This window comes from Phaseolus vulgaris, chromosome 1 (assembly GCF_000499845.2).
Source record: "Phaseolus vulgaris cultivar G19833 chromosome 1, P. vulgaris v2.0, whole genome shotgun sequence".
Taxonomy (NCBI): Eukaryota; Viridiplantae; Streptophyta; class Magnoliopsida; order Fabales; family Fabaceae; genus Phaseolus; species Phaseolus vulgaris.
Genome location: NC_023759.2, coordinates 46,238,698 through 46,260,440, shown reverse-complemented (window position 1 = coordinate 46,260,440; position 21,743 = coordinate 46,238,698). Strand labels below are relative to the sequence as shown.

Here is a 21,743-nt window from a genome sequence, read left to right as displayed (position 1 = left end):
AACAAACATTAATGAATGAATGATCATTAGTTGCAGAGCCTCATACAAATCAGTGGTGGAGATCTTTGCAGAGTTCAGAGAGAAGACGTGTTCAAAGTTTAATTTTGGTTTAATTATTAATTTCCAGAATTCCTTATATTTTTCTTCACCTAAAAAAATCATGTTGTACAACAAATATAGAAACCAAAACAGATTGAAAATATATTTGTAGAAACGAAGCAAAAACGAGAATGTTTTGACTAAGATACTTTTTTTGAGTTAAATATTACAAAGTTGTGACATAACTTTGACTGAAATTTAGTATTTTTAACTTTAAATTAAAGTGGAATTTCATACCAAAAGAACAACTTTCACCTGATACTTTATTAATAGTTAATTTGTATTAAAATCATATAAGACATCCTTATCACATAATCATAGATAAGGCGATGTGTTTAATGTAACACTTCCTATTTAAACTCTAGATTTTAAATAAAACTCATAGTGATAAGAAAATAAGTTAATTAGAATATGATTTTTATATTAGAGAAAATGAGAAAAATGATTGGAAGGATGAGAATGGAAAATATTTATGACGTGATTGAGTATGCATTCATTGGTTAATTGATGTCATGGTTTTGCGAGTGGGGCCCATTAAGCTGAAAGATCATTGCATTGAATGGCATATGGTGAGAATATGCCATCATCCATCTTATGTTATGCTACAAATTCAGTAAATGGTCATAAATGGATAACTCTCAACAAAACCCCACACTTTAACGTCACACGTGCCTCTATCCCACACCATCTTTCTCCTTCCTATAAAATCAAATCAATCACAAATTAATTAACACTTTTTCCGTACATTAAATTACATTAAAATATGCATAAAAATATTTATTCTTTATTTAATTATACAATAAAAAGACTCAATTTTTATGTGTAGCTTTTTTAATCATGAAAAACAAAAAAGTTGGTTAATAAATTTAACGAAATACAGTTCCCGATTTTGATGGTTTTTAACATAACTATTATTATAATATAAACTTTAATATAGAGTTTACCATTCAAGTTGACCCGCACTATTCCTACAATGTTCAATCATAACACAAGAAAGAAAAGGTAAATATTTAAATTGATAGATTTTGATTAAAACTTTTATATAAATGTGTTCTTAAAAATGGAAGGTAAAATCTGAAACAAGAAAATGAAAATAAAGTTAAGCTTGATTGAAGGTAAAATTTATAACTTTTTTTTTTACTGTTTTAGTATTACTGCTTAAAAATACTTACATTGTCAACCAAATCAAAATCACTCTGATGTAAAAAGGTAAAGAAAAGTCACCTTAAATATAATTTTTGAAAGAATTATTAGAAAAGTCATGATATATATAAGTTCATCTACTATGATTAGACGAAAGTATAATTTATATTTTTTTACATATTGAAAAAATTATAGAGGTATGCTTAGATCCTGATCTATGTGGGTCTGGTCTGTGTTTGAAAGCCTAATGGCCAGCTAATATACAGGCAATAATACTCTGCACCCTTCACTGTAAGCCTAATGGATATTACTAATATAAGAATACAGACATGCAACCCCCACAAAAAGATATTCCATATATACTTTGTATTATAAATCCAAAAACAGCAGCAAAAACAATATGGTAACCAAATTCATCTAGAGGTGCCTTCAAACTGATCTCTCAGTTGCTCGTACTTCTTAAGCTCGGCTATCGAGAGGGAAGGTGATAGCTCTTCTAACACCTGGAAAATCCAGAAAATGTCAATCTCATAAATAGATAGATACAACAAACAGCTGGGAAAACAATTCATGGATAAGTTGGTAACTCTACAAGTGTTATGAGTTTGAACCACAAATAACCAGATTTATGAACAAAATGGCAAGTTACCTGGACAAAGTCATCATATTGAACAACAACAGAATCTGCTTCGTTATCTTTGTTGGACGACTCTGGATTTGCACTCAAAACCTAGAAGAAGGCAATGAGGTTAAGTACCCTTCTAATCACATAAGAGTTTACGCCTAGTTTTGTACAACATTTTAAGGTTTCAATTGCTTGTGACAGTAAATACAGGCTGCAATTTTGTTCTATAAATTGATACTCTCCACTACAATCTCAGAATCCTTAACTGATCTACAATCCAACAAATTTCATGCAATGTAATAATAGGTCTTGTGATCCTGGTCAAACTCACTTTACGCTTTGCAGCATGGAACCAAGCATCTGCACACAACGCATACATGTCTGCACCAGTGAAGTTTGGTGGACATTTTTTTGCAATGGAGTAAAGTGAGATATCTTCATGCAATTTGAACTTTCGTGTAAGAGCTTTCAGCACCCTAGGAAAGATGGGATCAGAGGTGTGCACAATAGCATGTAATCGATATTTTACAAGAAAGAGTAGACTGATTACCGTTCCCTGTAAGATGCATCAGAGTTAACTCCCACATAGAGTAGTTTATCAAATCGACCAGGGCGCAGAAGGGCTGGGTCTATCAAATCTGGTCTATTACTTGCACCTATAATAAACAGATCCTATTAAAAGCCCAGGACAGAGATACACTTGTTAGAATAAAATAGGATAATATATTTTGCTAAAGATAATATTCAAGCAACTGAAAAAACCTGTGTTGAATCACTTAAGCCGTCAATCTCGGCAAGCATCTAATAACAAGGGAAATGTAGTATTAGGAAACCCAGGGAAGGAAACTGCAAACATCATGGTCTTTCTCAGAATAGGAAATCACCTGAGAAACCACTCTGTCCATAACACCGCCAGAATCTCCAGAAGCACCCCGAGCTGGTGCAAGAGAATCAAGCTCATCAAAGAAGATGACACATGGACGTACCGATCTGGCCTGTGAATCATTTTGAACTTCAATTTATCAAATTCTGTTCTGAGAACCGTCTAGCTCACAGTAAAGAGACACAGCATACTTGGATATAATTCAAATTGAGAAATTATTTTAGATAAACTATTCCCAAATACTATTATACCTTCTGGAAAATGTCACGAACATTCTTTTCAGACTCTCCAATGTACATGTTGATCAGTTCAGGACCTTTCACACTAAGAAAATTTAAGGAACATTCTGTAGCAACAGCTTTTGCTAATAACGTCTGTTATTAAATAAAAGAGCAAGGTAATGGAGTTAGAAATTCTTTGTAACTAAAACGAAGAGGACTGAGGTACAAAAAATTCATTTACAAGTACATTACAACTTACTTTGCCAGTTCCAGGGGGACCGTACAATAGTACACCAGATCGCTTTCGTAATCCAGAAGAAAATAGATCTTTATGCAAGAGAGGTAACTACAACATGAAATACAGAATGAATTAGATTTTCATGAATAATACACAATAAACAGTGCATCCCAGGTAGAAATGCCAGAGGTGGATAAGACAGCTCGACTTACCACCCCTTTTTATAATTTAAATTAAAATAAAAAATCTAATTTAAAGGATTAAATTTGTTGTATTGCATTTTTTGGAGGATATAAATATGTATTAATATTATAATTTAAATTATGAACACTTACAACTTAGTTTCCAATTATTGATTGTAATCAAGTAATTTAACATGTAAAAGTTATAATTTTCTCAATTTAAATGATTAGTTGTTGTTTTTAATATATATAATAAAGAATAAAAAATAAAAAGGAAACAATTTAAAAAAGAAACTAGTGGGTTGGCCCTCACTTGGGAGGCTAAGTTGAAACCTACAATTTTTGTGTTCATGAAGTAGATGGTATTTCTGATTTGGGTCATCCTAAAAAAAAATGTCTAATTCTGCATAGCATTAGTGCAATTTACTTGGTTAAGGACCAGGAACCAAGCATATTGATGACAAGTATCATTTCATTCTTATAGAAGAGATGGTGGAAGTGTAGAATATTGATACAAGGGTGAATCCAACAAATATGTTCATGAAGTGTTTTCCAAAAAGTAGGTTCATGCAGTGTTTGGACTTGCTTAATGTTGATTGTGGGTAGTAGTCTTTGTCAATATTTACTTGGAAGATTATTTAAGTAAAGGTAGAGATTTGTGAGATAATACCTTGGAACCTTCTTCAAATGTTGGACGCATCTAATGGCTGAAGTCCTCCAACGAGCAATTTGTTATTTCTGTTTAATTACTTAGGAGTTAATTATTTTCTTTTAGCTATCTCTTTCAGCCCCATGTGCATATAAGGTTGCATGTGTAAGTAACTATTATACGGGAAGGTTGTAATCCTTACAGTTTACTGTAATTCTCTGAGTGAATCTTTCACGTTTGTTTTCTGTTGATCTCAAGTTCTATAGTTGTTCAACAGACTTGTCCAATATAAAGAAATTCTTGTTTCCGTGTTCTTTCTTCCTTGTGTGTTTGTATTGTTACTTCTCGCATTCTTAATATCGTGATCACCAACAAGAATTTTCTCAAAAAGAAGAAAGTGACAGAAAGAGAAGCACATTATTTGCCATTCAACAAAAAGAGTCAGCATTAAAACTAGGAAAAACTCCATGACCTTTTATGTTTGGATGGGTCATATTTTCCAGCTCTAGTAGAAAGAGCCTATCCAATCACTGTTTAGGAGAAGTCTTGTCTTGGTAGCTTTCCCAGTTGAACATACAAGAGAACTTATCAAATTTTCACTTTTGACTCTACAAAAGCACTTTTTTTTCTTTCTTATAACTATCCTAAAATTAAAATGTAATTTAACTGAGTCAACTTATGATATATGACAACCCAATGTATCTTTAATGTGTCGAGGACAGATAGCCAAAAGCTTCTCTTAACACCAAATATTTTTTCAAGTTATTTGCAACAGGTATTATTTCCGATATAGTGAGCAAGAAGGTAAACTTATCAAAAAATATTTATAGGATAGGAGTGTAAAAAATAAGGTGGTAACATGAATACGCCTTGTCTTATTAACTAAAATCAACTTATTGACCAAATTTTTGGAGAAGTTAGATGAGAGAGCTTAAAAGTTGAGGTGAACAAGTTGATTTTAATTTTGTAGGAGAGGTTTTATTCATTTTACAACCTTACTTCTTCTAAAAGTTCTTTTTGAGAAATTTATCCAAACTGACTCATAAAAGAGTGAAATTGTACTTTCAAACAGGGGAAAGTAATAATCAATATAGTTATACCACACAAGAAGCCCACCTGAACAGTATCCAGAATTGATTTTTTGACATCTTCAAGCCCACCAACATCTTCCCATTTCACGTTTGGAACCTGCAAAAGGAAAATCCACACTTCAAAATTTCTATGCATTGAGGAACACTTTTCCCAGAACACATTTTTTCCTAGATATACATTTGTTGGCATCTGAACAACAGAAAATTGTTCCGCTTAAACGCAGACAAGAAAACCATCACAAAAGCCAGATCACTAAACTTACCTTTGGAGTACCCAATGCTGATGCATTTCTTTTCTTTGATCGTTCCAAAGCATTCAACAAGTCTTCTTTACCAGGAATCTGATGTGAAACTTTACTGTGACTGGTGTCCTCCGCCATCTTGGAATTAAAAGAACTGTCTACATCATCAGACACATCTTTGTCTACTTTAGCATTGTTTCTCGGAAATAAGTTGGCACCAGCATCAGCAATTAAAGCACGCATGTCCCTGGGCATGTAACCAGATGTCTGTCCAACTATTTCTTTTACTAAAGCTTCTGAATCAGTCTGCAAGAGGCAACAGTGTAATCAGTCAATGTTACACTAATGATTGGTTGAGGGATTCAGGAGCACAAATTGTAGCCTTTCTTAATTTGAACAAATTTGGATGTATAATCTATATTATTATACACAAACACAATATGAAGCTCTGTTCCAAACACTCTTACATTAGAGAGGAGTTCGGAAAAACTTTGCAATGACTGTAATAGCATTTCAGCTCTTTGCTCTTCAGTCAAAGGCCCCATGGTTATTTCGTGGCTAAAACAACGTCTGATAGTTGTCGGCAGACCTTCTGAACTGTCAGCAGCAGCAATCAATAGAACCTGATGCCCACTTGCCTTTTCAGAACTCTTCTCGACCTTCACCAACACGCTGTAAAAGTAAATTTCTTCGCAATTCTAGATTCTAGAAAAAAATAAAAGACAACTTTGGTTTCTGAGGTTTTTTCTGGTCCTGAGTTGGATTTACCCTTTGGCAGCTAATTGATAAAAGATGTATGCTGATCTTAGACGGGTAGTGTTAGAGTGCAAATTGTATATTGTGCAGGATGTATTTTATTCTGGTAAAAGTATGTAGCATGTCACTTGATTGTACAATTTCCTTTCTATCAAACTGTCAATTTTATAAGCTTGTATCTCAAGCAAGTGATTGCCTCAACTTACAAGAGTTCTCAGAAGCTAATTCCTTGTCATCACATTTTTTTTTTCTGTTACAGAAACAGACATTACTGATTAATGATTACAGAAATCATATTTGGTATCACTTATTTTTTGGGAAATTATTGCCTGAGCAGAAAAAAAAAGTGATTATTTCTCCAATTCTTTTGATGTTAACTTCATTTACTTTTTATCTGACTGGCAATAATATAAGACACAAAATATGTCATGTGCAGGAAAAATGATTAGTAGAAAAGGTTGAAGTCCAAAGAACAACGATAGCAACAGCAAAGTTCAACTGAGTTAGATCTTACAGATTCAATGCTTGATTTCCCCATGGAATTACTATCACATTGTTCACTGACAGGATCAGTGAATTTCCTAATAACTGATGCAACTTCAGATGCATTTCCTCTTTGATCGTGTGGTGAACCATCAGGCGATTGTGATTCTCGAAAAACATCAAAATGACGAAGAAGAAGTATTGCTGGTGAGTATCTGCAATATTATCATCATGTAAGTCCAGACTAGAAGCTTAGAAAGAAATCATATCCAAAACAGTAAACTTCTCAGTGCCTGACATGATCCGTGATAAGGTAAGTGGCCAAAGAAAAGCTTTATCTAATAACTGTTACGTGGGGAGAGAAACCACTACGAAGAAAAAAGCAGGTGAATAAATTAATGGAACCGTATCTTCCTGTCCCTATAGCATAGTATGCATTTTTATCAACACCAAAACAAAAATAAGCAGGAACAATTTTCTGGCGCAACATGTGTTCTTATCATTGCTAGTATTTGAAATATAACCTTCGAGCTGTCTTGAAAGCTTGTGCTAGAGCAACAGATGTTCTATCAGACACCATAAGATCATGACAGTTATATTCCACCACATGCAGGCCAAGTCGAGAAGCAACATAACTAACAACAGTCCTTTTCCCACAACCTGCATAATTACGTTATTCAGGAAAAACAACATGCATCACCGATGCATTCCAAAACTACCATTTAGTTGACAATTTAAATGAACAACAATTGAGGATGTCAAATGGTGATCCAAATCACAAAATAATTGGAAGAATCAGTGAGAAAATACTGATTCCTTACAAAACAAAGCATCGGAACATAGGACATACCTGCCAAGCCATACAACAGAACAGACACCCTAAACTTGGAAGAAAGCACTGATGGACAGAAAGTTGGTGTAAGTATCGAAGCCAAGACGTTCACAGTGTCCCCTCGCAAAGGCGCAGGTCCTTCAGGTCCACCAATTAACAAATCTGGAGGGAGGGCGGATGGAGAACTCCCTACCAGCACAAGAGCAGTTAAGGTGTTATTGACACGAAAAACCTGTTCATCTGATGGTTCCATACCAACAACCTGAAGACATGAGTTACACTCTAGCAACCAACCTGACATGTTTCTCAAGGTTTAACAAAAGCAAGAAAGAGTTCACAGTACCTTGAAACAGATAAGGTTGTCATTTTGATTTAATGATCTTTGGTTACAAGAAACGCAAATGGGGGAATTGCAATTCCAACTTATGCTAATCCCAAAAACATCTCCCTTGGACAAGTACCTATCGACTTCAAAGTACTTTTGCAATGACAAGTCGATCATGTCTTGCCGCTCTTCTGACTCAAAAGGTGAACTTGCCCTAATGGATTCAAGGATGCCACATTGTGGTATCTTCACAAAAGAAACCCTCAGAAGAGAGGCAAATTTTGGAGGCAGTGCAAGTGGTTCCAATTCCACGTCGATGACAGAATCCACGGTGCTTTTAGCATCATCCTCATCACCCCTTTTTTCTCGAGGTCCGAAATAAGAAGCCAAAACCTCTTGCCCGTGGTGAAGAACGGATTTTAAGCATGTCACGTGCAAGTTAAGGTTGAAAGCTAAAAGAGGCGATACATAGGCTATTTGATCATCGAGCACGGAACCATTAAAAGGGAAATGACAAGAAGGAAAAAGAAGCATTATTCGAGAAGAATGAGAAGAAGAACTAGAAGACGGAGACTCTGTGTTAACCGTGGTGCCTGGTGGATCCAAAGCAACAGCCACTGCAATTTTCTGTGTGTTGGTGTCAACATTCTTGACAAGAACCTGATAAAAATTGTAACTTCATAATCTGAAATTGGAAAAAGGGGAAATTGAGTTAAAGGGGTTTGAACTACCTGTGAGCCTGAAGTGATGGAGAGGGTTTTGAGAAGAGGGGTGGAGAGGGCAAGGAGGGAAGAGTGGTCGACAGAGGGATTTGTGAGGTTGGAGAATCGGAGGATTCCTACAGGAAAACGGAAGAAGGAGGGAGAAGAATCACGGTGGAAGAGATTGGTGGTTGGAGCAGTTGAATTGATGACATGTTTGGTGGAACACAGTATCAAAGGCTTTCTTCTTCTTTCCACCATTTTCAATCAAAACCACTGCTTCTCATTCCTTTCTTCTGCTTCCACCAATTGTCTTAGTTTAACGTTGGTGTTTGATTTGTAATACCTTCTTTTAAGTTTCTTCTTACTGCATACTGAGATGATATGTCTCTATATTACAATGTAATTAATTTTAAATTATTGAAAATAACTACTATATGTATTTAAATTCACTTATAAAATTATATTGAAGTATTTTTTTCTAAAATAATTGCAAAAAAATATTTCTTAACATTTAAAATTATACTTGGCAAAATCTATAGCCATATTTTTTCTCTGTTCTTTTGCTGTCATTCTAATCGTTGAACCAAGTAGATTGAAAAAAAAAATCACGAAGTTATTATTTCGTACTAAATTTAATTAATTTAATCCCTGTTATTAGTTCTATTATGGACTACAGTTATAACACGCTATATGATTTAAGAACTATATTTACAATAAATATTAAATTATGGACTATAGTTATATATCATATACTAAAATAAAAGACATGTAAATTCAGTATTATTTCAAATTACATAACATGTTCCAAAATGTTTTTTTTTTTTATGTGAATTATACATCTATCAAAATTTTGATGGTGTCACAAGAAAAAGAGGCATAGGTGCATCACGAATCAAGAATTTGCTGGCCCAGATGACGGCCCACAAACAGCAAATGGTCTGGGTCTGAAAAGGCCAACCCAATCTTGATTATTTGGGCTTGATATAAGTATATATACCACACAATAACTCCAACACTAGGGTTTGTTTCTCCCCGTTGCAGCATTTGAGAAGGGGAAACATGGTTTCGCTGAAACTGCAGAAGCGGCTTGCAGCCAGCGTTCTCAAGTGTGGAAGAGGAAAGGTTTGGCTTGACCCAAATGAAGGAAACGAAATCTCCATGGCCAATTCTCGTACCTCCGCTTATCCCTTTTCTTTATCAGTATCATATCTCTTTTGCCTCATTTATCAGTATAATTGTTTTTATTTATCATTTTGCTTTCTTATTGATGTGTTGAGAATTGAGGACTTGTATTGGATCCGAAGTTTATTGTTGTTTGTAATATTATATTTCTTTTAATATTAGATTGCATTCGTATATCTTTATGTAATCGGTATTTGAACTAGTCTTAGGTGGATCATTGATGCTACGTGCAGTGTGAAGGGTATTGTACGTGTTAGCATTTGCTAGGATATTTCTAAGCTCCTCAAGTTGTTTCATCGTGTACTCTGAATCAAATGTTTTGTAATATGAACACGAAATTTTTACTTAACATGGTAGGTTTCACTTTGCAGGGCAAAACATCAGGAAGTTGGTAAAGGATGGGTTTATCATTAGGAAGCCAACCAAGATTCACTCCCGATCACGTGCTCGTAGGATGAAGGAGGCAAAGAGAAAGGGACGTCACTCCGGATATGGTAATTATTCCCAAAAATGTGGTTAATGTAAAATAAATAACGAAAGAGTATGAATCCACCTTCTCAATAACTATATATAGAAGAAAACCAGAAGATAAAATGGATTAAACTTTTCTCTGAAGTTAAAATAAGTTTATGCAAGAACTAATCCATACTAGTCTTTTTTCCGAAAGATGATTTTAATTTATGTATTAACTAATTTTAACTTGTATGTGAATTTTTTTTATAGTGTTTGTTGAAAAGCTTATCTAAACAAAATGAAATGTAAGGCTGTTGTTCTTATTGCATGTAGAATGTATGGTTATGGTCTTGTTGTCACTTGACATCTCGAACTGACAAGATTTTTTTAAGCTGCTTATTAATTCAGGGAATAATGTAACGAATTTGCTTAATAGTTTATGGGAGAAAGTCAGATACTTATTTTATGTTAATTATTGCTGGGTGGGTGACATAGAATGAATTAATTACTCGTTTATCCTTTGGATTGGCGGGAGGGTGGAAGTGTGTCAGTTCCTCACTATAATGTTTACCTGAAAACTAATAGGTAAGCGTAAGGGTACGAGGGAGGCAAGGCTTCCCACCAAGATACTTTGGATGAGAAGGATGCGTGTGCTCAGACGGTTGCTTCGGAAGTACAGGGAGTCGAAGAAAATTGACAAACACATGTACCATGATATGTACATGAAGGTGAAAGGTAATGTTTTCAAAAACAAGAGGGTGTTGATGGAGAGTATTCACAAATCTAAGGCTGAGAAGGCAAGAGAAAAGACATTGTCTGATCAGTTTGAGGCTAAGCGAGCAAAGAACAAGGCTAGCAGGGAAAGGAAAATTGCTCGGAGGGAGGAACGCCTAGCCCAAGTGAGTCCCAGTGTCCTGGAATATAACTATATTTTCTTGTGTTTTTTATTAAAACTGGGGATGTAATGCACTACAAGCATATTCACTAAAGTTGGAAATGAAGATTCTGACAAAAATCTTGTTAAATGTTTAGGGTCCTGTTGAGAAGGTATCTACTACACCCAGTGCCCCTGCACCCCAATCTGCTCAGTGAGTCTTACTGTTTTGGCTTATTATTCCATATATATAGTTTTTGATTCTTCATTAACTGTTTCCTAATTCTTGTAAAACTTTTATGCAGACCGCCAAAGAAATCGAAGAAGTAATTACAATGAATATTTGGTGGCGCCTGCCACAATCTTTCGTCTGCAAAAGTAGTTATGACAAATATCCTTTTGTTTGTTTTAGACATTTTTTTGAAAGTTTTGCTTGTACGATTAACTTCTTGTCTCGCATAACTTAAATTATATAATTTGTCGGAGTTTACTGTTTTGGTATTAAGATTCACGTAGTTGTCGAAATTCTTGTTATCCTTCTGCTCATCCTATCAACTAAGTATATGCCTAGGTCTATACTACTGTCTCGTCACATTATTAGTCTACGAATTATCAATTTCTTTCTTTATTTGGAAGCATAAGTGTGGGAAAAATGTCATGTTCATTGATTTTAGAATATTTTTAGTTATTAGTAGAAAGGTAAATCAAATAATTGGGAAAATTCCTTGGCCTAATCAAAGGCTTTCCATCTTTTTTATTTTCTTATAAAAAGTTTTGTAGGTCCTTAGAAAAATTCGGCGAAATGTCAGCCCTGCATTCACACTCCTAAACTGCTCAAATAAAGACAAAGGATAATGAAACACCTTTTTAGTAAGTTTTTAACACCTATGAGGTCATTACCATGTACCCACATGCTCCGTTTCATATTCAAAAAAGCCCGTAGCAGATATGCAATTGATATTTCCCACTATAGAAGAACAAAAATTCATGGGCGTTACGTGCTTTTGTGAATGTTAACACGAAAGGGATTGAGAGAGGAAAAAGAACCTGAATGTTAACACGAAAGGGATTGAGAGAGGAAAAAGAACCTGGACCTCCCTTTTAGAGAAATGGTTTGGTGCACGAGATTTCGTTGTGCAGTGAAAAGAGTTATTCCTCGTTTGGACAAACTTTTCTTTTTATGCGAAGAGATTACTGCTCTATCACTCCCAACCACACTTTCAAATCAACTTTTCACAGCCAAACACAACTAGATTCAGAACTTAGTTTTTACCAACAATGTGATTGTTAAATAAAAAAAATTTTATGATATAAAAAAAAAAGTGAAATAGTAAGTGTTAACTACTATAAATTTGTTGCATGTTAAAGTATCATCGTGCCTCTAAATTATCATTGTTGTCTATCCAAATATTTATATTCATGTACTTTAAATAGATTGTGTATATTCCACTCCTAAAATTAGATGATTTTGATTAATAATGTTATAACTTTTTTAAATTAAATAATTTAAGTGATACTTATGTTGAACAACATGGTTTATAATTTAAAAAGTTATAGTGAATCACTATTTTATATATATTGTTAATAAGGTATACGTTCGCTTCTATGAAAAGAATGAGTGTTTTCCGGTTGATAAACTTTGCAATAAATCATATAAAAAATAGTGATGCACTAAAAAGAACAATAGTACATTAATAAGAGACTCTTTCATTTAAGGCGTCTCTCTTCTGTTTTATAGAAAATGGAAAATGAGAAAATGCAAAAAGGTAAAAAAAAATGATAGGGTGAGTTTGTTTCCTACATTCTTTATTTTTCTTCAGATAAAAGAAATATACAAAAATCCAGTGTAACAAGTCACCATTATGTGTGAATATAATGGATTACCCTATGATTTTATTTTAATTTTTCCCATTAAAAAATACGACATAATAATTATGTCTTTTATTTGTATTCTTGAATTTTTTTTATAAATATAATAAATCAATATAACAATATAAATAATAAAAAAATTATAATCGAAATACTTATTTATTTATTTAATCCAGACAACAAAAATTATTATGAGATTATAATTATAAAGCAAAAATTTTATGATTGATAAACAAACCATTGTAGTTATAACTGAAAAAATTCTCATGGTATTAGATTTTTATCTAATAACACTCCATAAATTGAAATCTATATATTTTTCATGTTCAACTTGGATAAGTTGTCATGAAAAATAACCAAGAAAGCAAAAATTTAGTTAGTTCTATTGATTAAATGGACCGAGTGATTGTATTTGATAACATATGATCATAAACAAAGAAACAAGATTAAAAATAAGTGTATGAGTAACATTGGTGTTTGCATTCAACAACATTGTTTTGTTATGGTGCTTCTACAACTAATTTGATGAACAATTTTTTTCTATTAAAAAAATCAATCATAAGAAACTAAACGCTTTTTAATACTTTTAAATGAAATTTATTATGGTGATGAAATTTTATCATACTATTTGAAAGAATTTATGAGAGGTAAGTCTTTCACATTAAATAAATATACTCAAATGTGTATCTATTGTAGGATTTACATTATTTTCACTCATTACTGGTGGCATGTTGAGTATGTATTGGTAAAACAAGTGGATCCAAAATTTGTTTTATTGTTTGTTGTTTTGTGAATGGTACTAACTCAAATTACATACTATACAAAACTGTAATTTATTATAAATGTTCTTTAATATCGCAATGGAAAAAAATAAATTAGGAAGTGATTGATGTCTTGCATAGAACCTATACCAGTGATTGATGTTGTTATATTATGCAATAATCTTGAAAACTCTCTTTTATTAAGAGATGTCATGCTCTTGTATCTTTATATTAGTTAAGAGATGCTATTTTCTAAATATCATAATTTTTTTATATTTTTCATGGATATAATCCTAAACCGATTTAAGACTTGTTTTTTTTTTAACACAATTGTTAGTTTTCTTACTAATTTAGCTTAAATGTAAATGTCAAATCATTTATAATTATCTTTTTTAACATAAAGAGTAAAAGTGTTTTTGAGGCAGTTTAAATCTTTAGTTATGTTGCTTCAAACGAATTTTATGTTGTGATAATCACAACTAACTACAAGATAAAATGTATAATTTTAAAACAAAAAAACAAGACAGTATGAAATGTATAAATTGTTTCCTCTATTTCCTTAAAACTTGTAACTTGAAATCACAACTCATCCTAATGCAAAATAATGTAACTACCAATTAGTCATTTTTTCTAGTCAATGTTATCTTAATGGACTTTGATTTTAGTTATTACAATTAAAACTATATGTATACTTGCGTTTGGTATGTTTTAATTTATGTATACTTGTATATTCATGGAAGTTCGTAGACTTAACTTTAGATTCATAAATATTTACTTCATATACGTTTTTTTAATAGTATAATTATTTAAAGTAGTTAAAAAAATAAATAAATAACTATATTTAGTACTGAATAAAAATAAACGCACAATATGCCGCTTCAAATCCAATTTATACCAAAAATGAAATAAATTTTGCAACAATTTTTCCCCAACTAAGAAAATAGAAAATAAAGAAAATGTACCCAAAGTTTCTCCCAATTAAAAAAGATAGAGTACTCCAAATAAAAAAAATTCTGCACCAAGTTTCTCCCAATTAAATAAAAAAGCAACCCAATTAAAAAACACAATTTAATGCAACCCAATTAAAAAAAAAGCAACCCTAATTCCCTAAATCACACCATAGTCTTCAATGCACACTGAAAAGAGCACCATCAACAACCAAAACAACACCACCCATCTCTAACATAACAAACAAAACGGCACCACCGTCGACCCGCACCCCGCGACCACCGTCGAATCGCGACCTCCTCCACACGATCGCGACCACCGCACGATCTCCGCACTCGTTCAGAGAAGACGCAGCAACACAAAAACGAAACGCGAACCCTAAACAGGTGAGTTTATTTCATTTCATTTTCCACTTCAGAACGACCGTTTTGTGTTAAGACGAAAATCTCGCCAACTCGGAGCAGACTCGCGAGTTTACTCAAAAACCGAGTTTACTACCGAGTTAATTCGGTTAGGGTGGGCGGAAATGTGAACTCGGACGAGTCAGCGAGTGCCTCGCGAGTTTGAAAAGGTTCAATGTGCATGTTTTATACTTTAATTTTGTTGCTTGCTTGATTTACTACTGCTCTGGTTTACTATTGCCTTGACATACATGGTTCACTAGTTGTTTAGTATGAAATAGTTTAGCAAAGAACACTTTATATTTTATTTTATTTTTGAAATCAAATACGCCTTTATATTTCTATTTGCCGATTATTTTAGCAAAGATGGAATCTGATGCACTGACATGGGGAGACAAACTCGTGCTGAGGGGATTGTCATTCTATGGTTTTCATGGAGCAAGGCTAGAAGAAAGGAGTCTGGGTCAGAAGTTCGTTGTAGATATAGATGCTTGGATGGATCTCACACCTGCTGGCAAAACTGATCACTTATCAGATACAGTTAGTTATACAGAGATATATGAGTGAGCGACCAACAAATTTAGAACATCTTTGTTTTGCTTTCATTGTTTGATTGCATAAACTTCTAGTGGCACTCTTTCATACTGGTGAATGTGCAAATTTAGTAGCTGTAATCTTATTAACATGTCAATAATTGGTGATGCAGCATAGCCAAGGAAGTTCTTGAAGGGTCACCTCAGAACCTTCTGGAATCAGTGGCCCAAAAAATTGCAATAACTACACTGACAAATCATAAAGAAATTTTTGCTGTTCGAGTGAAGGTTGGAAAGCCTCATGTGGCAGTTCGAGGTCCAGTTGATTACTTAGGCGTTGAGATTCATAGACGGAGAAGCGATTTGTAAGGCTAAACTTTCATATTTGTTGTTTTGGTTGCTGCAGAGTTTTTATATCTTCAAGTTCCATTTGATGCTAAAGTAATGTAACTCTTTCCCTTCTATCCCGCCATTAGTCTTTTCTCTGTTATCCGTCATTCTTGCTGATAAAATTAGGAGTTAAAAAGTTAGGTCCAAAACAGAAAGAAATTTCAGTAAGAGTTATTGAGTTGCCTATATTATCCCAATACCTTCTCAAGATCATTTAATTTCCTACACTATAAGTATCAAGATTATCTGATGTCTGACACAATATCTAGCTAAACCAACACTCGTGATTTTTATGGTTCAAGAGAGAAATTTTATTAAGAATTTCCAAAATGCTTCGTTGCATGGTTTTATGACTTTGGACCCATACCTGAAATATTTCTTGTTTACGCCTCAAAGAAGGTCTACGTATTAATTTCGTAGTTGTTTTGTATTGTAGCCCTTTCTTTTATTGGACAGTTAACCACTTTTCTCTAATATTAACTGGATTTAATAATAGCTAGATTTCGTATTAGATTTTGAAAAGATAAATTCATAATCTCTCGTAGGTATGGCCTATCTATTTTAAATATTTAAGTGTTTTGAACTTATTACCAACTTGTTTATTCTGTTTCCAACTGTGATGAATTCATGGCATAAAATCTATACAGCTCTGAAAATTGTTTTTTAGTTGATGAAATTGTCTATAGTAATTTAAAAATATACAATTGAGATAGGAATTAAATCTGAAATCATCTATACATTAATAGGGTGTTTGGAAACTTTAGAGGTTTATTGTTACTAAAAATTTAAAATTTCTGTAATTTTTTTTAAAAGGAATTAAAAATTATTTTTTAGAAGAAATTAAAATTTTAGGAACTCATAAGAGTAATTACAACATTTAAAATTAAAGAATTTTACATTTTATTTGGAAGGTAGAAAATTGAATTTTTTTGTTTTTTTTTTATATTCTTTGGTTTTGTTGAAATATTGTCCTTTTGACTGTAGTTGGTTGTGATTTTTTTGAGATGAGTGTAATATAATTCTTTTGAGTGATGTAGGTTGAAGTTTCTATATTTAAAGTCCTTTTGAAGTCTGGTATTATTTTTTTTGTTAATTTTGTGTTATGGCCAATCTTAACTAAGACTTAAATTATGATTATTTCTTAAATAATTTTTATAAGATTTTTTTATTAATATTTTACTTTATTGGAGTCAACCTTTTTTGTTAGTACTAATAAGATTAACTTTTAATTTATGTAACTTAAAATGTTTTAGGTAACGTTGTTATGACTTTTCCTGTATGTTGAAATTATTTACGTATTGGAGGTCAAAATTATTTTGGTTAATGTTCTTTTAAACTAGAAGGATTTGATCAATGTTATATCGAGTGTTTTCTATTTGCCGATGGTTAAAAATACTCAATTAAAAAATTAAAAATAAATAAACTAAATCACTATATTTAAAAAATAAAGAAAAATAATTTAAATAATTTAAAAGTTTTTTTCTAATTTGAAACTCATTTAGAACAATTTAGAACCAATGTTTCTAGCGTTTTAGTAGTCATCATCGATGGGTCAGCAACCGCCGATCAGAAATTCCTATTGTTACCTATTATGAATTTCATTTTATTCGAAAAGTTACGGAAATAGTAATTTCTATTTATCAACTTCTGTCATCGTAAGATATTTTATTAAATAATATATTAATATATGATCGAATTTTTTAATTTAATATATGTAAATTATTTTTTAATTTTTTTTAGTTATAAGATTTTTTTTTCGATTAATTTTTTTAACACTCTTAAGAGATGGTCATTAGATAAAATTTTAAAAAAGGGTGATCTTCAATAAATTCAACCCACAATAAAAAAGAACATATATTCGTAAGACTATACCAAAATTTATCTTTGAAAAATATGGTGTTACTGGTCTTGAAAGTTTACTATAAATTATAAAAATTCAGATCATAGATAGAACTGATAAATATTACGTACAAGTATAAAATAATATAGGGTGTTTTTTCCTGCACCATAACGATATAACAATATTATCTCTGTACTCCATATTTTTTAAAAGGACTATTTTACTCATGACTTCCAAATTATTATTTTTAAATATTTCTGGAATATACTTTTCGAAATACATTATAAAGATTATGATTTTACTATTTCAGAAGTCAAAATAATATGTTTTAAAATGATTTTTTTTCTTCCAGATTTTCTATTGAAATCACTTTTGCTTATGAAACATCTTTTTGTTAAAGAAAATTTGAGTACTTTAAAGAACGTAGGGACAGAGGAAGAAAAATATAGGGGTGCAGAAAGAAACACCCAATAAGATGCATTCCACCCAAGACTAAACTGACTAAAGTTCTAGGCCCAGATGACAGTCCACAAACAATAAATGGTCTAGGTCTGATAAGGCCCAGCTTAATCTTGAAATTTTGGGCTTTATATATGTATTTATATATACAGTGAAGAAGAACGAAACTAGGGTTTCTTTGTCCCCGTTGCAGCGTCAGAGAAGGGGAAGCATGGTTTCGCTGAAATTGCAGAAGCGGCTTGCAGCCAGCGTGCTGAAGTGCGGAAGAGGAAAGGTTTGGCTTGACCCCAATGAGTCCAACGAAATCTCCATGGCCAATTCTCGTAACTATGCTCACCCTTTTTCTTTATCAGTATCATATCTCTTTGCCTCGTTTATCAGTATAATTGTTTTTATTTATTATTATTTTTCTCATCTATGTGTTGAGAATAGAGAGCTTATATTGGATCCGAAGTTTATTGTTCTTTGCAATATTAGATTTCTTTTAATATTAGATTGCATTCGTATATCTTTATGTAATCGGTATTTGAACTATTCATAAGTGGAACAGTGAGTTTTATGTGCAGTGTGAAGGAGTTTTGTACGTGTGAGCATTTCCTAAGATATTTCAAAGCTCATTAAGTTGTGTCATCGTGTAGTCTGAATCAAATGTTTTGCAATATGAGCACATATTTTTTGACTTAACATGGTAGATTTCACTCTGCAGGGCAAAACATTAGGAAGTTGGTAAAGGATGGGTTTATCATCAGGAAGCCAACCAAGATTCACTCCCGATCACGTGCTCGTAGGATGAAAGAGGCAAAGAGGAAGGGTCGTCACTCCGGATATGGTATTTATTCCCAATAACTTGGTTAATGTAAGATAAATAACAAACGGGTTTGAATTCACCCTCTCAATAACTACATTTGGTCGAAGAGGACTAGGAGATAAAATGAATTAAACTTTTCTCTGAAACTGATATTAATTATGCATTAACTTTATCCTTTTAAGTTTTATTCTGAAACATGATTTTAATTTGTGCATTAACTAAAATGGAAGCATAATTTTTTTTTTGCCAGTGTTTATTGAAAAGTTTATCTATACAAAATGTAATTTTAGGGTGTTGGACTTGTTTTATGTAAAACGTATGGTTGTGGTCCTGTTGACACTTGGTCATCTTGAACTGACAATATTTTCTATGCTGCATATTAATTCAGGGAATAATGTAACGAATTTGCTTTATAGTTTATGGGAGAAAGTCGGATACTTATTTTATGCTAATTATTGCTGAGTGGGTGGCATAGAATGAATTAATTACTCTTTTGTCTTTTGGAGAGGAAGTGTGTCAGTTGCTTACTATAATCATTCTCTGTATACTATTAGGTAAGCGTAAGGGTACTAGGGAGGCAAGGCTTCCCACCAAGATACTTTGGATGAGAAGGATGCGTGTGCTACGACGTTTGCTTCGTAAGTACAGGGAATCAAAGAAAATTGACAAACACATGTACCATGATATGTACATGAAGGTGAAAGGTAATGTTTTCAAAAACAAGAGAGTGTTGATGGAAAGTATTCACAAGTCCAAGGCTGAGAAGGCAAGAGAAAAGACATTATCTGATCAGTTTGAGGCTAAGCGTGCAAAGAACAAGGCTAGCAGGGAAAGGAAAATTGCTCGGAGAGAGGAACGCCTAGCCCAAGTGAGTCCCAGTGTCTTGGAATATTTTCTTGTTTTTTTATTAAAATTAAGAATTTAATGCACTATCAGCATGTTCACTGAAGTTGGAAATGAAAATTCTGACATTTTTTTCTTTGTAAAATGTTTAGGGTCCTGTTGAGAAGGTATCCACGGCACCAAGTGCCCCTGCACCCCAATCTACTCAGTGAGTTTTACAGTTTTGGCTTATTATTCATATATATATATATATATATATATAGTTTTTTATTGTTCATGTACTCTGGCCTAATTGTAGTCTATCTTATATGCAGAGCGCCAAAGAAATCCAAGAAGTGAGTATTTTCATGAATATGTCACGGTTCCTGGAAATCTTTAGTCTGCAAAAGTAGTTATGAGGTGTATGTTTTTGTTTGTTTTAGACATTTTTGTACGTTTTGCTTGTACTAGAGCATTTTATTTATCCCGCATACTTAAATCATATATTGTCAGTTTTTACTCTTTTTGGTATTAAGATTATCCGTCTTGTCAGTTTTTGAAGTTTTTGGGTTATCCTCCTACTCGCAAAGCAACTGCTATAGTGTACTTATACCAAGATCTACACTATTATCTTACATTATTTGGATGCAAAAAAGAACGCCATAAAAATGAGTCTAAGATCTTTGTCAATATTTTTTCTTTTATTTGGGAAGAGAAGAAGTGTGGATAAAAAATGTTATATTGAATGATTTTTCTAGCGTAGTAGGTAAATAAAATAGGGTAATTTTATAACAAAACGCTATTTTTTGTAAATAGTTTTGAATGGTCCCCAAACTTTATTTTGATTTTAATTTATCTTTTTCTTTTGATTTTACTGTAGTTCTTGAATTAGTCTGTAGTTAATTGAAGAAGAATGTCGTCAATTGTGTTTATTGTGGGTTCAAAACTGTTCAAGGACAACCGTTCTTATCACCTGTAGAAACAAGTTGCAAATTGTGAAATCATGGTAAACAACCATCATTCAGAAATTCCGTATCAAACTAATTCTGAATATTATATTATTTAATAGTCATGTAAATAGTTTTTTTTTTTTTAATTATAATTTGGTTGTGTGATCTGAATGAGATTCTTTTTGGCATAGTGAAAGTGGTTGCGGTGAGGCTGACTTGAATGCATGTCTGAATGTGTTCTGAGTTTTTAAATTTAACATATAAATTTGTATGTTAAATTTTAACTTGTAAAGTAGCGTGATATAAAATACGGATTCACAACTTGAACAATGATTTTGTTTCTATTAATTTGTTATAATGTATATTTTGTTTAAAAAGATCTAACTTTGTTTATGATTTTTTTTTGTTAATATCAAGAGTATCGAGAGGATGATTTATGAAACCTCTACATAACCCTTTAATTACCTGAAAGTAATTTTGTACTCTATACTTGGAGATACAAAGATTATGATAGAGTTTAGTTATTAAGCAAAGTAGGAAATATGAGAATGAAACACAAGGAAAAATATAAGGAAATGAGAAAGAGTGTTCCCCAAGTATGCGAAAGGTTCCCTGGACTTCCTCGACCATGATTTCCAAATCTTCAAATAATAGAAACATGTACCAATTTTTGTTTCCTCTAATAATTTCCACCATCACTTACTTAAACAATAACCAATCTAACAAAACAAGCTTTGCTATCTACTATAACCTCAATTGAAGATATCACATGTATTCCCCGACAATATGTTTTCTTAAAGACATTGATTGTTAAGCATTCTTTTTAAGGACTTACCTTTAGTGTCAAGTAAAAGCCCTCCCAGAAATAACAAATCTTTTTGTGTGATATACCAATGTTTAGAAGAAGAATGTTTAAATAGTAATTCATTCTTATAAAGAATTTGAAAATTTGAAAACTTTTATGATTAAGTATATTGTTT

The 21,743-nt window shown here is 32.4% G+C and overlaps 3 protein-coding genes across 7 annotated transcripts; 2 read left to right on the top strand and 1 right to left on the bottom strand.

Annotated features, from left to right (window-relative positions):
• Window positions 1–1,346: 1,346 nt before the first annotated feature.
• On the bottom strand, window positions 1,347–8,864 carry LOC137814708 (peroxisomal ATPase PEX6). Of its 2 annotated transcripts, none has more exons than XR_011081674.1 (16): window positions 8,501–8,836; window positions 7,788–8,429; window positions 7,463–7,706; window positions 7,137–7,272; window positions 6,644–6,827; window positions 5,841–6,032; window positions 5,395–5,679; window positions 5,157–5,228; window positions 3,231–3,317; window positions 3,002–3,124; window positions 2,752–2,862; window positions 2,630–2,668; window positions 2,418–2,523; window positions 2,199–2,343; window positions 1,892–1,972; window positions 1,347–1,745 (listed from the first exon to the last, which is right to left on the bottom strand). XR_011081674.1 is itself a non-coding variant. In XM_068617588.1 (16 exons), exons 1-16 carry the CDS (start codon window positions 8,729–8,731, stop codon window positions 1,656–1,658), a joined length of 2,784 nt encoding a protein of 927 aa, XP_068473689.1. In that variant the 5' UTR covers window positions 8,732–8,864; the 3' UTR covers window positions 1,347–1,655. The 2 variants fall into 2 exon arrangements, 1 of the variants encoding a protein (XP_068473689.1); XM_068617588.1 differs by having other exon boundaries at window positions 2,418–2,539; window positions 8,501–8,864.
• Window positions 8,865–9,470: 606 nt separating this feature from the next.
• LOC137814716 (large ribosomal subunit protein eL19x) lies at window positions 9,471–20,374 on the top strand. 3 transcript variants are annotated; one of them, XM_068617601.1, is made up of 5 exons: window positions 9,471–9,644; window positions 10,027–10,149; window positions 10,694–11,007; window positions 19,987–20,042; window positions 20,149–20,374. In XM_068617601.1, exons 1-5 carry the CDS (start codon window positions 9,533–9,535, stop codon window positions 20,171–20,173), a joined length of 630 nt encoding a protein of 209 aa, XP_068473702.1. In that variant the 5' UTR covers window positions 9,471–9,532; the 3' UTR covers window positions 20,174–20,374. The 3 variants fall into 3 exon arrangements, with proteins under 3 accessions (XP_068473702.1, XP_068473699.1, XP_068473700.1); XM_068617598.1 differs by lacking the exons at window positions 19,987–20,042; window positions 20,149–20,374 and adding exons at window positions 11,141–11,196; window positions 11,288–11,507; XM_068617599.1 differs by lacking the exons at window positions 9,471–9,644; window positions 10,027–10,149; window positions 10,694–11,007 and adding exons at window positions 18,298–18,506; window positions 18,890–19,012; window positions 19,546–19,859.
• LOC137814718 (dihydroneopterin aldolase 1-like) lies at window positions 14,678–16,081 on the top strand. Of its 2 annotated transcripts, none has more exons than XM_068617602.1 (3): window positions 14,678–14,946; window positions 15,323–15,524; window positions 15,668–16,081. In XM_068617602.1, the coding sequence occupies exons 2-3, from the start codon at window positions 15,328–15,330 to the stop codon at window positions 15,861–15,863; spliced, it is 393 nt and encodes a 130-aa protein (XP_068473703.1). In that variant the 5' UTR covers window positions 14,678–14,946; window positions 15,323–15,327; the 3' UTR covers window positions 15,864–16,081. The 2 variants fall into 2 exon arrangements, with proteins under 2 accessions (XP_068473703.1, XP_068473704.1); XM_068617603.1 differs by having other exon boundaries at window positions 14,733–14,946; window positions 15,328–15,524.
• Window positions 20,375–21,743: the final 1,369 nt, after the last annotated feature.